The sequence below is a fragment of the Suncus etruscus genome, chromosome 11 (genome assembly GCF_024139225.1).
Source record: "Suncus etruscus isolate mSunEtr1 chromosome 11, mSunEtr1.pri.cur, whole genome shotgun sequence".
Classification (NCBI taxonomy): Eukaryota; Metazoa; Chordata; class Mammalia; order Eulipotyphla; family Soricidae; genus Suncus; species Suncus etruscus.
In genome coordinates, this window is record NC_064858.1 from 14,607,842 (window position 1) to 14,622,260 (window position 14,419).

General features: G+C 32.5%; 1 protein-coding gene and 1 non-coding gene across 2 annotated transcripts in view; one reads left to right on the top strand and one right to left on the bottom strand.

The window, feature by feature from the left end:
* Positions 1-14,419, top strand: part of TMEM117 (transmembrane protein 117) — a 181,221-nt gene that overhangs the window by 29,318 nt on the left and 137,484 nt on the right. Inside the window, exon 2 of the mRNA XM_049783833.1 lies at positions 10,345-10,442. Within this exon, the coding sequence (XP_049639790.1) occupies positions 10,345-10,442 (98 nt within the window). The remainder of the gene's footprint in view (positions 1-10,344; positions 10,443-14,419) is intronic.
* Positions 14,301-14,407, bottom strand: LOC126023444 (U6 spliceosomal RNA). The gene has a single exon (XR_007500567.1). It is a non-coding gene; the product is annotated as a U6 spliceosomal RNA (small nuclear RNA).

Here is a 14,419-nt window from a genome sequence, read left to right on the forward strand (position 1 = left end):
TCCACAGCAGTGGTGCGCATGTCAAGGTGGATTTAATCACAACAAACCAGCAGTGCTCAGAGCCACATCATCCTGAATAGCAAGACCTGTGAATACACATCAACAGGGGCAAGATGACCTTCTCCTAAAGGACAGAGCCAGAGTAGCACTATACTATGCTCCACTCTGCAGCCCCAAATTTCTCCTAGTCAATTAACCACATCACAACATGTGGAAAATAGCACACTGTAAGCGTGACAATGGGATACACTGCAGGTTTAGAGAATGAAGATGGCAAACTTGATGGCACGAAAAGTGGGAACCACCTATTTAGCCTCTCATATGAGGATTTTAGAGAAGAAATGTGGAGAATTTTTATAGAACTCAAAGAAAATATGGAACGAACTGAACAATCGATAAGTAAGAATCAAGAGCATATGAAAGTAGAAATGGAAAACTGCAAATTAAAATAACAGGACTTAAAAAAATTGGTAGGTGAAATGAAAACCTCATTAGAAAGCCTCTCCAAAAGATTGATAGTGGCTTAAAACAGATTCAGTAAGGTGGAAGAGGAGATGCATCCTCAAGACTTGCCAGGAGTGATCCTTGAGTGCAGAGCCATTAGTAAGCTCTGAGCACTGATAACTCTGTAGTGCCAAAACCAAGAAAAATCATATGGAGATATAAGGTACTAAAGAGTAAATATGTTAATAGAAATTATGATATAAGGAGTGCCATGAGGTGACAAATTAGAAGATAGAGGGAAGATCAGTTAGAGTGTCCTGGTGAGACAATTGGGAGTTTGAAGGGGGAAAGGGAGATCTTTTTTTAAATTAAAAAAAAAGAAAATAGAGGGAAAAAAGTACAAATAAACTTTGAAAATGTTCATTGTAGGTGGCAAATAAAATTTGAAAAATAGTAGACATTAACTAGTTTGGTTCTAAAAGTATTAATTTGAATGAAATAAAAACCTGTTGTAATTGAGATTTGCTATGGAAAATGTGTCAGAAAAATAAAAATCAATTATTTAAACAGTATTGCATGTACATATATATATGGTTTCCAGAACATTATAAATATAATAAATTCATAATTATTGCACCCTTGAATCCAGAAGTCATTATATTTAATTAAAAGCATATTAAAATAAAATTTTATCAAATACACCGTACTATACTATAGTCTATACATAAATATCAATAGTTTATAATTAGAAAAATAAAATTGATATTGCATGCCATTAGCTAATTAACATCATACAAAGCAAAATAGCATTAATAGTAATACAGCAAAGTTGTCTAATATGTTACTAACTCCAAATCCTACTAATATGTTTGTTACTGAGGGAGAGATACCCTGTCTAATAATAAAGAAGGAAGGAGAGAAAAGAAAGAAAGAGAGAGAGAAAGAAAAGAAAGAAATATAAATAAAAGAAAGAGAAAGAAAAAATAAAGAAGAAAGTAAAAGAAAGAAGAAAGAGGAAGAAAGCAAGAACAAAAAAAGAAAGAGAAAGAAAGAAAAGAGAAGAAAGAAAGAAAGAAAAAGAAGAAGAAAGAAAGAAAGAAAGAAAGAAAGAAAGAAAGAAAGAAAGAAGAAAAGAAAGAAAGAAAGAAGAAAGAAAAGAAAGAGAAATAAAGATAAGAAAGAAAGAAAGAAAGAAGAAAGAAAGAGAAGAAAGAAAGAAAAAGAAAAAGAAACAATGTTTAATTAGAACTCAGCCTAGGCAGGTGGACTCAAGTACTGGTGCTCAACATTTTATTAAGTGTGTGATCCTGTTATTTAACCCATTTTCTCATATTTTATTGGTTTACTGTGAGAAAAATAATGACTTAACTTATAAAGCATTTTTGATTTGGTTTGGGGGGTTCACTTTACTACACTTAGGATTTGCTCCTGGATTTTTCCCCTGGGATCACGTCTGGCAAGGCTCAGGGAACTAGTAAAGGCTGTCCAGGATCAAGCCTAGTCAGCTGCATGCATGGCAAACTCCCTGCCCTGTCTACCATCACTCAGCCCCATCAACTTTTACATGTTCATGACAGCTAAAAATTACATTAGAGCTTACATTAATCCATAAAACAATAAATCCATGAAATAAATCCATAAAGATAAATGTTTTAATACTGTTGTCACTGTATTTCATATAGTGATTGTTATCACAACATATAAAATTATGATTTCAGTATATATATGTGTTTTTAATAATTTACTGATTTTTAACCTTCAATACAAAAGTACTACTTGAGATAGTAAAATAACTGCCTTAAAATGGCTTTTTTTATTGATAAGAGAACCAGAAAATGTATAATAACAATTGGAGTGTGTCCATATATCTAGCACAGTGGAAAGATGAAAAATAATGACGGTCAAAGAGTTAAATATGTCTCAGTGTACAAAGACTTGTAATTTTAAGTTCTAAATCTTCCTGTGGAGGACACATCCACAAATTTGTACTGAACTTATTGCAAAACAAACTTTTACTCACTTTCATTTCTCTATTTACTTTATGGATATTTTTTTTTTTTTTACCAAAGCCTGTCCTTGACCAACATCACAAATAAATTTTATTTCTCTAATGCAAAAACATAATTGGGATTTTCTTTATTGAAGGCATTCCTTTAATTACTATCTTTGCTCTTTTCAAATTAGCTGCAAGTAACCTGAACATGAAACTATATATATATATATATTGCTGAGAAAAATTAATTAAATCTTTTAAAATACTATGAAGAATAAAATGTTTCGTTGAGTATTTAAATGAGGCTCTTTAACATTTTATTAGATATGGAGATTTTATAATATTGCTAAGCCTTCCTTAATTTTCCAAGGACCATTTCCATCTCCTATCATTTATTTTTAAGCAAATATCCTTATTCTGATTATTTTGACTACTTGACATTTCTTACTATGTTCCTTTATTATTATATTTCATACTTAGGACTGTTTTTGTCTTTCTCAATTTTTCAAAAATTGCTAAGGTGGTTTAAAATATACATATGGGCAATCGAGGGAATCTCATAGAATTTCTCCCTATATAAATCAAGAGAAATGTATAAATTATTCTTTTCAAAAATGTTACTTTTTAAAGGTGTATGAATTTCAAAAATAATGTGTGAATAATTCTATATTAAAGCTTATACAAAGTAAGATTTACATTAAAGAGGAACTCTTACATATATAAATTTAGTAAGAATAAAAAGAGAGTTAAGAAAACTCTATGGAAGGAGTATGGAAAGGCCTATGGAATTTAAAAAAACTATATATTATTGTGAGAAAGGAAACGTTAACTTTTATGTTAGGATGCATTATACTCTATATTTTATTTAAGGTTCTACATTAATAACTGAGAATCTAAAATAAAACCTTATCATGTAAAAATGTATCTGATCAAATATGTAACATTTAATGTGAAATATTAATTCAAATTATAAATGGATCCATCTAATAGTAGGTTGAGAGTAAACAATCCTTTATGCAGTAGAGGAAAAATCACATGCACCATGAGTGAGTGCTTTATTCAATGCCAAATATTTTGCCTTTTGGAGGAGTTCCTTTAATGTTTCTTGCAAAACTGGTTTCAATACTGTGAATTCCCTAAACAATTGTCTGTCACTGAAGCTCTGTTTTGTTGTTTCATATCTGCTGGATAATCTAGCTGAATAAAGCATTTTGAATTTTTGTACTATATGACTCCATTTTCCTCTCCTGGCTTGTGGAGTCTCATGCGATAGATTTGTTCTGAATCATGTAGGATTTTGTTTGTATATAAGTTTATGTTTTGATCTTGCTGCTTTCAATATTCTATATCTTTTGATTTTTGTAATTTTGAGCAGAGTGTGTCTTAGAGTTTTCCTACTTTTTTCCATTTTTACTGGGACCCTTTGGTCCTCTTGGATCTCAGCACTCTATGTACATATATGAGTCAATCCTAGAAAATTATTATCTGAGTTTTAACTGTTTTTCATAAAATGATCCTTTTTATATAATTCTTATATTGTTCCTTTGAACTCATCTCAGAATTATTTGGTGATTGGCCTTTAATTTACAGACTTTGTCCCACCTTCTGATATTTTATATTGTTTACTCCATATCATATTAGAACAAGTCTATTTTTCCCCCACTTCTGTTATTCTGCTACCTTGAGCTTCTATTGATATTTTTAAATATTTTATTAAAACACCTTGATTACAAATATGATTGTGGTTGGGTTTCAGTCATATAAAGAACACCCTCCATCACCAGTGCAACATTCCCAACACCAGTGTCTTGAACCTCCCTCCTCCCCACCCCACCCCTGCCTGTACTCTAGACAGGCTTTCTATTTCCCTCATACATTCTCATTGTTAGGGTAGTTCACAATGTAATGTCATTTATGATTCTCTATATTTCTGCTTGTAGTCTTCTCACTTCAGCTCTCACATTTTGTTCTTTTCTAACTAATTGGGACTATTTGAGTTCATTCAACGTCCTCATCACAATGGTATAACTAAAGTCATTACCAGGATTTACTAAGCAGATTGGTGCTTGGTGAGCCTTCTACATTATTGCTTTTGTGATACTTTATTTGTCTACACAGGATTTCCTATGTTCCTCCTAAAATCAACATGAATCTTTCTTTGTAGTTAGCAACCTGGGATTCTCTGAGTAACTAGAATGGAAATTTTCGTTTTCTTTTGCTGCCTGTCTTTGCTTAGTTATAGGAAGTACAATTGGGAGCAGAGTGAAATATCAGGAGTTGAAATAGCAGAGGTTGATAGAGAGGCTGGAACTTAATCTCACCCAGTAGAATGTGGTAACAATCAGAATTTCCTTAAACTTTAAGTTTCAAAAAAAAATGTGACACCAAAATTGTTATGCATGAAGCTTATGAAGGAATAGTAAATAAAATTACAGTATTTAGAGTAACAGTAACTATTGCTTTAAGGGAAGTTATGATATGCACAAGGGTATACTCTTTATGTTCAAGAGTGTATTTGATTAACATTTCTAAAAATGCTATAAATAATTGGGGGCAGAGAAATTGTTTAAGGAAATTATTTATGTAGATGACCTAGGTTCTATCCTTGGGAAAGTCTCTTAAGCATTATCAGGTGCAATTTTGGAGACCCCTGGGCATTTGGAGGTCCCTGAAATCCCTGGTGTTCTATAGAGCACCCTTCAAGAAATATTTTTCAATAACTTGCATTGAATTTCTGGTCTGGGTTTATCACTGGGATGGGACCCTAAGCATTATGAAATAAATTTCAATAATAAATAATTGTGATATATCAATGTCAGTTTGACTTGCCTTTTCCTAATTATAACTAATGATAAACAATTATCTATATGTTTATTAGCCATAACTATGCATCTTATAGAAAAATGTCTGTTCATCGCTCCATCCCATTTATAATGAAGTTGTTCGTTTTGTTATTGCTGAAGCTTGAGAGTGCTTTATATATTTTAAATATTCGTTCTCGATGTATTAAGTGCAAAAGTTTTCTCTCATTCTTTATGCTGGCTTTTAATTTTAGCTCTTGTTTCTTTTGCCATGTAAAAATTTAAAACGTATGTATTTATAAGTAAATATAATTAAGTATTCATTTTTAATATTTAGCAGTAGAATGAAATCATTTAAAATATCCTTAAAATTTATTATCTCGGAAAGGTCTACAAGCAATTATGTTTTATTTTCTATCCCCAAAATACTAAATAACTGATTCAAAAGAATAAATACCAATGTTCATTTTGGTTTTTGTTACAATAGTCAGAATATGGAATCAATTCAATATCTAATCAGATTAACAAATATGTAGTATACATAAACAAAAGCATATTATATTAATTTAAAGTTTTAATAAAAATTAAAGTATACAATTCATTGCAATTTAGATGAAAATAGCAGATATGATCTTAAGTCAAGTAAGTTAGAGAGAGAAAGACAATACCAAATTACCACCTTCTGGTATATGAATGCTTATATAGAGATATAATGTAAGAGAGTGATTTCAAATGATGACAAACACTTGGTTCTAGACTATGGGATGGAAATATTAAATAAGGAGGAATATGGATACTGGGAATGAGGAGTTCAATTGGAAATATTATAAGACTGGGGCTTAAGCAATAGCACAGAAGGTAGAGCATTCTCATGTGGTTGACCTGGGTTTCATCCTTGGCATCCCATATGGTCCCCTGAGCTTGCCAGGAGTGATTTCTGAGTAAAGAGTCAGGAGTAATGCATGTACGCTGCCAGGTGTAGTCCAAAAATTAAAAGAAAAAACCCTAAAATAAATAAATAACATAAAGTTGGCTTGTTTTGGACAATTTCAGGGAGTAAAGTGAAGTTATTTTATACATCAAAACCATAAAGTATAACATTATTATAAATTTGTGATCCAAAACTATAATAATTAAAAAGGAAACAGGGTGCTGCATGGGACCTTGGTGGGCAGATATTGACACAATAGAGGTTATGGCATTTGGATATTTTTAAATATATAATGTTGTTCATTGTAATCATGATATCTAAATAAAAAACAATTTAAAAAGTAAAATATATACCTGCTTTAAAATAATTTTGTAAGTGGTTAATTGTAGAACAATGACTTTACATGGTCTTTGAAGAATTGCCAATTCTTTACATGTGAAGAAATATGTAAAACACTTTTTGAAGAAAGGGTAAAATGATTAATGCTTTGGAAGAGGTAAAACTAATAAGAATGAATATTATATAGAACCATTCTTGTACTATATCTCTCATTGAAGGAAACATGGGAGAAAGGAAGGTGATATTATTGTAAAATATCTTGTATCTCCAAGTCCAGGTGAACGAGCTTGAATCAGGGTCGTACAAGAATAATCCACCAACTCTGAGGGTGAAATACTAATAGTTTGGCAGTCTTCAAATATGAAATTATACTAGTCTTATAGTTAGAGAACCTGCTGCCTGTAGGAACTACTATTTTTATTGAGTACAGAGACCACCCTTGGGTGGGGCAGTAAACCCACCCAGGTTTACAAGTAATATAATCTTTGCTTTGGGCTAAATCCAAGTTGTAAACAAGCATACAAAGAAACCAAGGATGATCTTTGTCTTGGGTAAAATAAGGTGTAACCCAACAATTGCCCCTTTTTGCTCCAAAAATTGTGCGGTACTGGGGTCAGATCAATAGCACAGCAATAGCACAACTGCCTTGCACGCAGCTGACTCAGGATGGACCTGGATTTGATCCCCGGTGTCCCATATGATTCCCCAAGCCAGGAGCGATTTCTGAACACGTAGCCAGAAGTAACCCCTGAGCATCACCAGGGGTGGCCCAAAAACCAAAAATTAATTGTGGGGTACATAAGCTATGTTCTCTGCTATAGACAGGAGCCCCTGATTAGAATTTACAAAAATGGTTGTTTTACATAGGCACAATAAAATTTGGCTGTAATAACATCAAAGTTTAAACTGTATATGTAATTCTCAAAACAGTTAACCCTTATCATATCTTTGTCTTATACATGTCACAACTCTTTATCATAGACTTCTCTGAACATAAATGTTAGAAACTTTCTGCAGATACACTTAATTTGAAAATTCTTAAAAATTCTTACATCAAGCACTGTAATATAAGTCTAGAACATCCGAATTCCTTTCCATAAACTTCCCTAAACAAAAATCACCAGAGCATTTCCACAGATATATACACAGTTTGAAAATCAGTTTGCTAAAACATTCTTATAATGAGCCCAGTTAATAAGAGTCTATAGTATTCAAGTTCCTTTTCCATCTACTTCTGTAATAAAGAGATAAAAATAATATTTTGTAGACATAATTTGAGAATAAATTGCTACAAGCTATGCACAATCAAACATCATAGCAATTGGGACATATTTACTAGGGTAGTTGAGAACTTTGAAAATTCTAACAACATTATTCATTTCTCCGGAATTGTACAAATATTAAAGCACTAAAGTTGGAAGCACAATTTTCTGTTTGCAATGGGGCATAAAACAAAACAATAAGATCCATACAGATAAAAAACATTTTTAGCCAGAAATACAGTGTATGATGCTAATAGGGTCAAGAGATTTGTTTCGGAGAAAGTTGCAAGAGATTCTGAAAGTAGCTTCTTCGTTAGATTTTACTGGTCTCGGTTCCTCCATCTTCATCTTCACTTTCTTTGTTGGCTTCTGGGGTCATCTCAATAAACTGCTGCAGGTTGGAGGGCTGTGGTCCTGGAAAAGTACCTCCAGTAGAGGAAAGATGGTAGGTATCAGAATCTGGAAAACTTCCTAGAGTCTTCAACTCTTTCCCCTTCACTGCCAGCTTCTATTTCACCAGAAGGAGTCTCTACCACCATAGGTGGTGGGCCAGCTGAGTGAGGTCGGGGGGATGTATCAACAAAACCTATGTAGATTGGGGACATATCTGCTACCTTTCACTGGCATTATGCCAGTGTTACATTAGCAGCTTTTGGTTTCATTTCTCCTTTCATAACATCAAACTCCACAATCTCCCATCACCAATGCTTCACAGAAACTTCCTGAGATTGTTTCTCTTAATAGCTGTCTAGAGAACAAAAGCATCTTCTTTGGTGTCATTTCTGTTGATAAATCCATAACCTTTCTAGACATTGAACCATTTGACAGTGCCCAGGACTTGGAATGCTAGTACTGGCCCTGTGTACCTGACTCAGTGCACAGGATGTGGGAGTATCTCTGGTTGAGCCGTTTTCAGACTCTGAGTCTTCAGAGATTTTAGCTGGCTCATCTTTCTTGGGAGATAAAGGTCTTTCTGGTGTAGTGCCAGTAGTCAATAATAAATTATCAGCCCTGGGAAGGTCTTTACAATGAGAACTCATCACCACTGAGAAGGCATTCTTCCCCTCTTCTGGTATGTGTGCAGGAAAATTTCTAGGGAGCCTGGCACGTACAGTCCATATTGAATTGCAAGTAGGTGGATCAGAGCAACATGAGCCATTCAGAACAGGAGCCAGGTTCACCAATGTTCCAGTAAAAGGCAAGGCACATTCAGTCCAGCTAGAGGGGTCCATCAGAGTGATAATACACCAAAGGGTCAAATCACTCACCATTGTTGCAGTCTTCTTGGGTCCATGGGTCCTAGGTCACTGTTCAGGTGCCAATTGCAAAATCACTTCACAAGCTGTATCTTTAAGCCCAGGTGAACGAATTTGAATCAGGGTGAAGCATGAAATAATCCAGACCAGGCTCAGCATAAACATGAATATTCTGGCACTCTTCTACCTAGTACAGAGAGTCTGCTGCTTTCTAGAACTACCATTTTTATTGGGTACGGAGAACACCCCTTGGTGGGGCAGTAAATCCACCCAGGTTTGCAAATAAGACAGTTTTTGTTTTGGGGTAAATCCAAGTTATAAACAAACATACAAAGAAACCAGGGATGATCTTTGTCTTGGGTAAAATAAGATGTATTATGACTAATCACATAAGTAAAAGTTATGAATATTTTAGAAAACTTTTAGATTTAAGTTTCTAATTTGGATGAACGTATAAAATGATTTTTTATTTATTAATTAATTTTCCAATGGAGGGACTGTTTGCATACTGAATATGCATATATGTATAAAACATTTGACTTATACAATAAAATACTAATCAGTTGTAGGGAAAGCAATTCAATGTGCTACATAGGTATATCTGGATTATATCATTATGAGTTAAGTAAGAATGAGAGCCACATATATAAAAATATCTTTCATATGAAGAAATCTTATATATATGTATATATATATATAACTCATGGAAATAACTTATTCTCAAACAGATTTCCCAAACTTATTTTCTAACAGAAACTGAAAATTGGTCTTCAGTGGAAAGTATTCCATTCTTCTGGATGGAGATAGAATTGTATGTGTGGGGGGAGGATATGGGGAACACTGAGAAGATGTGGAAATGAAACAGACACTCAGGTGGAGGGTATGGTGCTACATACAATGTTATAAATATGAAATTACAATTAGCAGTACTGTAAATCATGGTGCCTAGGATAAAATAAAACTTCAAATAAAAATAAAACCTCAAATAATGTTTAAAAATGTCATCACTTTTGACTATGTTACTGTATTATTTGTTTTGTCGATAATGATGTGTTAATTTATGATTTTATTGCTCATAAATACATGAAAAATCACCCTCAAGATTTGATTTAAGAATTATTTTAGGTATGCACATTCACTACAAACAATTAAATGCATTACAGAAATTTTAACTATAAGAAATTGAATAATATTTTTATCTTTGCATGTTCTAAGTATAAAATATATAATTTTTATTCACAATAAAATGTAACATATACATATTAAAACATAGGGGTAAGCTTTTTGAAGGAGATATAAATAACTTTTTTTACTTCAGGTAACTGATATGATGCTTCAGGACAAACCCTATCCTGATTGGGGGAAATCTGCAAGAGCTTTCTGGAAGAAAGGAAACGTTAGGATCATTTTATTCTGGTAAGAGATTGTTTCATATACTGATTTATGCCTTGCCCTTTTCACTAAAGTAGTTAAGCTAGATTTAATTATACATCTATCTATCTATCTATCTATCTATCTATCTATCTATCTATCTATCTATCTATCTACCTATCATCATCATCATCTTCATTAGAAATAAAATTATTAAAATAGTATTCTGGCTATTTTTTAGTTAATTTCTGCATGAATAATGTTGCCACTACAGATTTAAGAAAATGTTTTGCTAGTATAGTGTGACATATAATACTCTACCAGAGATAATTTGATTTTGACTCAGTAAAAAAAAAAAGCTATAAATTTCATCAGTCAATCTGATATAAAAATGTTACAAATTGGGGCCGGAGCAGTGGCACAAACGGTAGGGCATTTGCCTTGCTACGCACTAACCTAGGACTGACTGCGGTTTGATACCCCTGTGTCCCATATGGTACCCAAGCCAGGAGTGATTTTTTGAGTGCATAGCCAGGAGTAACTCCTCAGTATCACTGGGTGTGACCCCCCATACAAAAAATGTTATAAATGAATAGTACATTTCAAATATATTTGACAAGATATGATTTTCCTCTGAAGAAGTTACACAGAAAGAATACCTCTTTACATATCACATCTGGCTCACTGGTATTTCTTCTTTGTTTTGCTTCATTTTCACTTCCAGCACGAATATTGCAATTAAAAAGTAGCCCATGTCTTATAAAATTATAGAATTTTATATTCATTTTGTATTTTAAGTTTAACCTTAATTTAACCAAGTTAAATATCAAGTTACATAATCAAGTTACAACAGAAAAAAATTGTTTGAACCTAGAGTTAGACAGAAATTTTGGAACCTAGATACACACCTAACATACATACATAAACACGCACACATATTTGTTTCTTTGTTTGGGGGGCCACACCCAGTAACACTCAGGGGTTAGTTCTGGATTGGATAACCATATGGGATACAGGGGATTAAACCCACATCTGTCCTGGGTCAGCCATTTGCAAGGCGAACACCCTACCACTGTGCTATTGCTCCAGCCCCCAATACATATAATTTTAATGAGTATGCAAAATTTATATATAGTAATAGTAAAAATAATATATACTTGGTGATAATCTACTGATAAATTATGTCCTGTTAACTCTTTTGAAATATCAAAATTAATCTGTTTAATTTTATTTAAATTTAGGGGACTTATTTTTGTATCACAATAATAGTAACACAAATCATAGTAATAGTACCTTAGGGAACATATATGTTATTTAAGCTATCTTTATACTTTAACACTTTCATTAAATGCTAGAGTTATATGGCATTTTTAACTTAATTCATAGCAGGTAAATTAAAATATATTTTTCAATAATCTATAAAAGAATATGATTTTCTAGAAGTTTATTCATTTCTTGTATCTGAGTAAAGTCCCGTTTATATGAAGATTTTTTTAACCAACAAATTTTTTAGTTTGTAAGGTGCCTAAATATCTTATCCAGGTAATAAATTTTGAAAATAATTATCAACAATGGTTAATGAAGGTCTATTTTGCTCTAGGCACTGTGCTAACTAATTAAAATATTTAATACTCATACATATATGAATTAAAATACTGAAAGGTCTGTAAGACAGATGTTATTATAAGTTGATGCTCAAGTACTTATATATATATTATTTAAACACCTTGATTACATATATGATTGTGTTTGAGTTTCTGTCATGTAAAGAATACCACCCATCACCAGTGCAACATTCCCATCACCAATATTCCAAATTACTACCTCCTCCCCACACAACCCCCGCCTGTACTCTAGACAGGCTTTCTATAACCCTCATACATTCTTATTATTAGGATAGATCTAAATGTAGTTATTTCTCTAACTAAACTCATCACTCTTTGTGGTGAGCTTCCTGAGGTGAGCTGTAACTTCCAGCTTTTCTTTCTTTTGTGTCTGAAAATTATTATTGCAAGAATATATTTCATTTTTCTTAAAACCCATAGGTGAGTGAGACCATTCTGCATTTCTCTCTCTCTCTCTCTAACTTATTTCACTCAGCATAATAGATTCCATGTACATCCATGTATAGGAAAATTTCATGACTTCATCTCTCCTGATAGCTGCATAATATTCCATTGTGTATATGTACCACAATTTCTTTAGCCATTCATCTGTTGAAGGGCATCTTGGTTGTTTCCAGAGTCTTGCTATGGTAAATAGTGTTGCAATGAATATAGGTGTAAGGAAGGGATTTTTGTATTGTATTTTTGTGTTCCTAGGGTATATTCCTAGGAGTGGTATAGCTGGATCGTATGGGAGCTTGATTTCCAGTTTTTAGAGGAATCTCCATATCGCTTTCCATAAAGGTTGAAGTAGATGGCATTCCCACCAGCAGTGGATAAGAGTTCCTTTCTCTCCATATTCCTGCCAGAACTGTTTGTTCTCATTCTTTGTGATGTGTGCCAATCTCTGTGGCATGAGGTGGTACCTGATAGTTGTTTTTATTTGCATCTCCCTGATGATTAGTGATGTGGAACATTTTTTCATGTGTCTTTTGGTCATTTGTATTTCTTCTTTGTCAAAGTGTCTGTTTATTTCTTCTCCCCATTTTTTGATGGATTAGATGTTTTTTTCTTGTAAAGTTCTGTCGGTGCCTTGTATATTTTGAAGATTAGCCCCTTATCTGATGGGTATTGGGTGAATAGTTTCTCCCACTCAGTGGGTGGCTCTTGTATCCTGCTCAAGTACTTTTAGCATTTATTCTATGCTATTTATTTGTTCTAATAATTTTGACATTTATAATTTAAAAGGAAATATTTTCTAATTTTAAAAGCAGAATACATCTCATTTTAAAATGTATTGTTTATGATGTTAAATTTACTTTAATGAGTATAAATGTTTTAAGACTACTATGTTACTATGCCTATATACTCCTCGCAAAAGTACTACTGCCCTTCATCATGATCTTTGGGCCGTTTTACTTATCTTTTGCCCTTTTAGATGACCTCAGTTCAGTAGACACAATCAAATATTTGTTTTATTAAGCTTTTGTTTTGCTTTTTTAAATATCATATATTTATTAGGTTGACTGATATTTCTCTTTTTTACTTGGCTTATTTTATTAGCTTAGTCTGGCACCCCTTAGTTCTAACCAGAGTGTAGCAAAAATAAAAATCATATATTGTTTTGTTTATATACCACATTTTTTATAAGTTCATTTTTTAGATACTTTATTTGATTTCAGATCTTGCCAGTATAATCTTTTGAATTGTTTATTTTGTTTGTTTGCTTTTGGTTTTTGTCTATTACTCCTGGCAGTGATCAAGAGACCATAGGGAATTGTGTTGTTTGAACTCAGATCTATCATATGCAAGTGAAATAGTCTAAACATGGTATTATTGGTTCAGTCCCAGATATTATACAAAAGGTTTTAAATGAAATCAAAATTAGTTAAGTAATTTGTAAAAGCCACTGAAAAATATGTATTTATTTTGATTGTGAGGAAAAAGAATGAGAAATTAGTGTGAAAAAATTAGTGATAGAAAAATATTTTGAAAAGAAAACTTTTCATAAATTCCTTGTGGAATTTATTTATAGTTAAGATATACAGCATTTTAATTATACAATTATAATCTTGTACTAGTGTAGAAATTTATCTTCTGCTTAAGCCTATTCTACTCATATATGACTATAAATTATTTATTTTATATTTTGACAAATTATTAAAATGATCTGTGATATATATTTCTAGATTGTATAAATGGGTTCTATTTCTTTCTGTAATTGTCCAAACAAAAGTCTTCTATCGCACTTAGGCTTTATGTCTGTGACAAGACTAAATTGTTGCTATCTTTTTTTTTTTTAAATATGGAACGCTTCATGAATTTTCATGTCATCCTTGCGCAGGGGCCATGCTAATCTTCTCTGTATCGTTCCAATTTTAGTATATGTGCTGCAAAAGTGAGCACAAATTGTTTCTA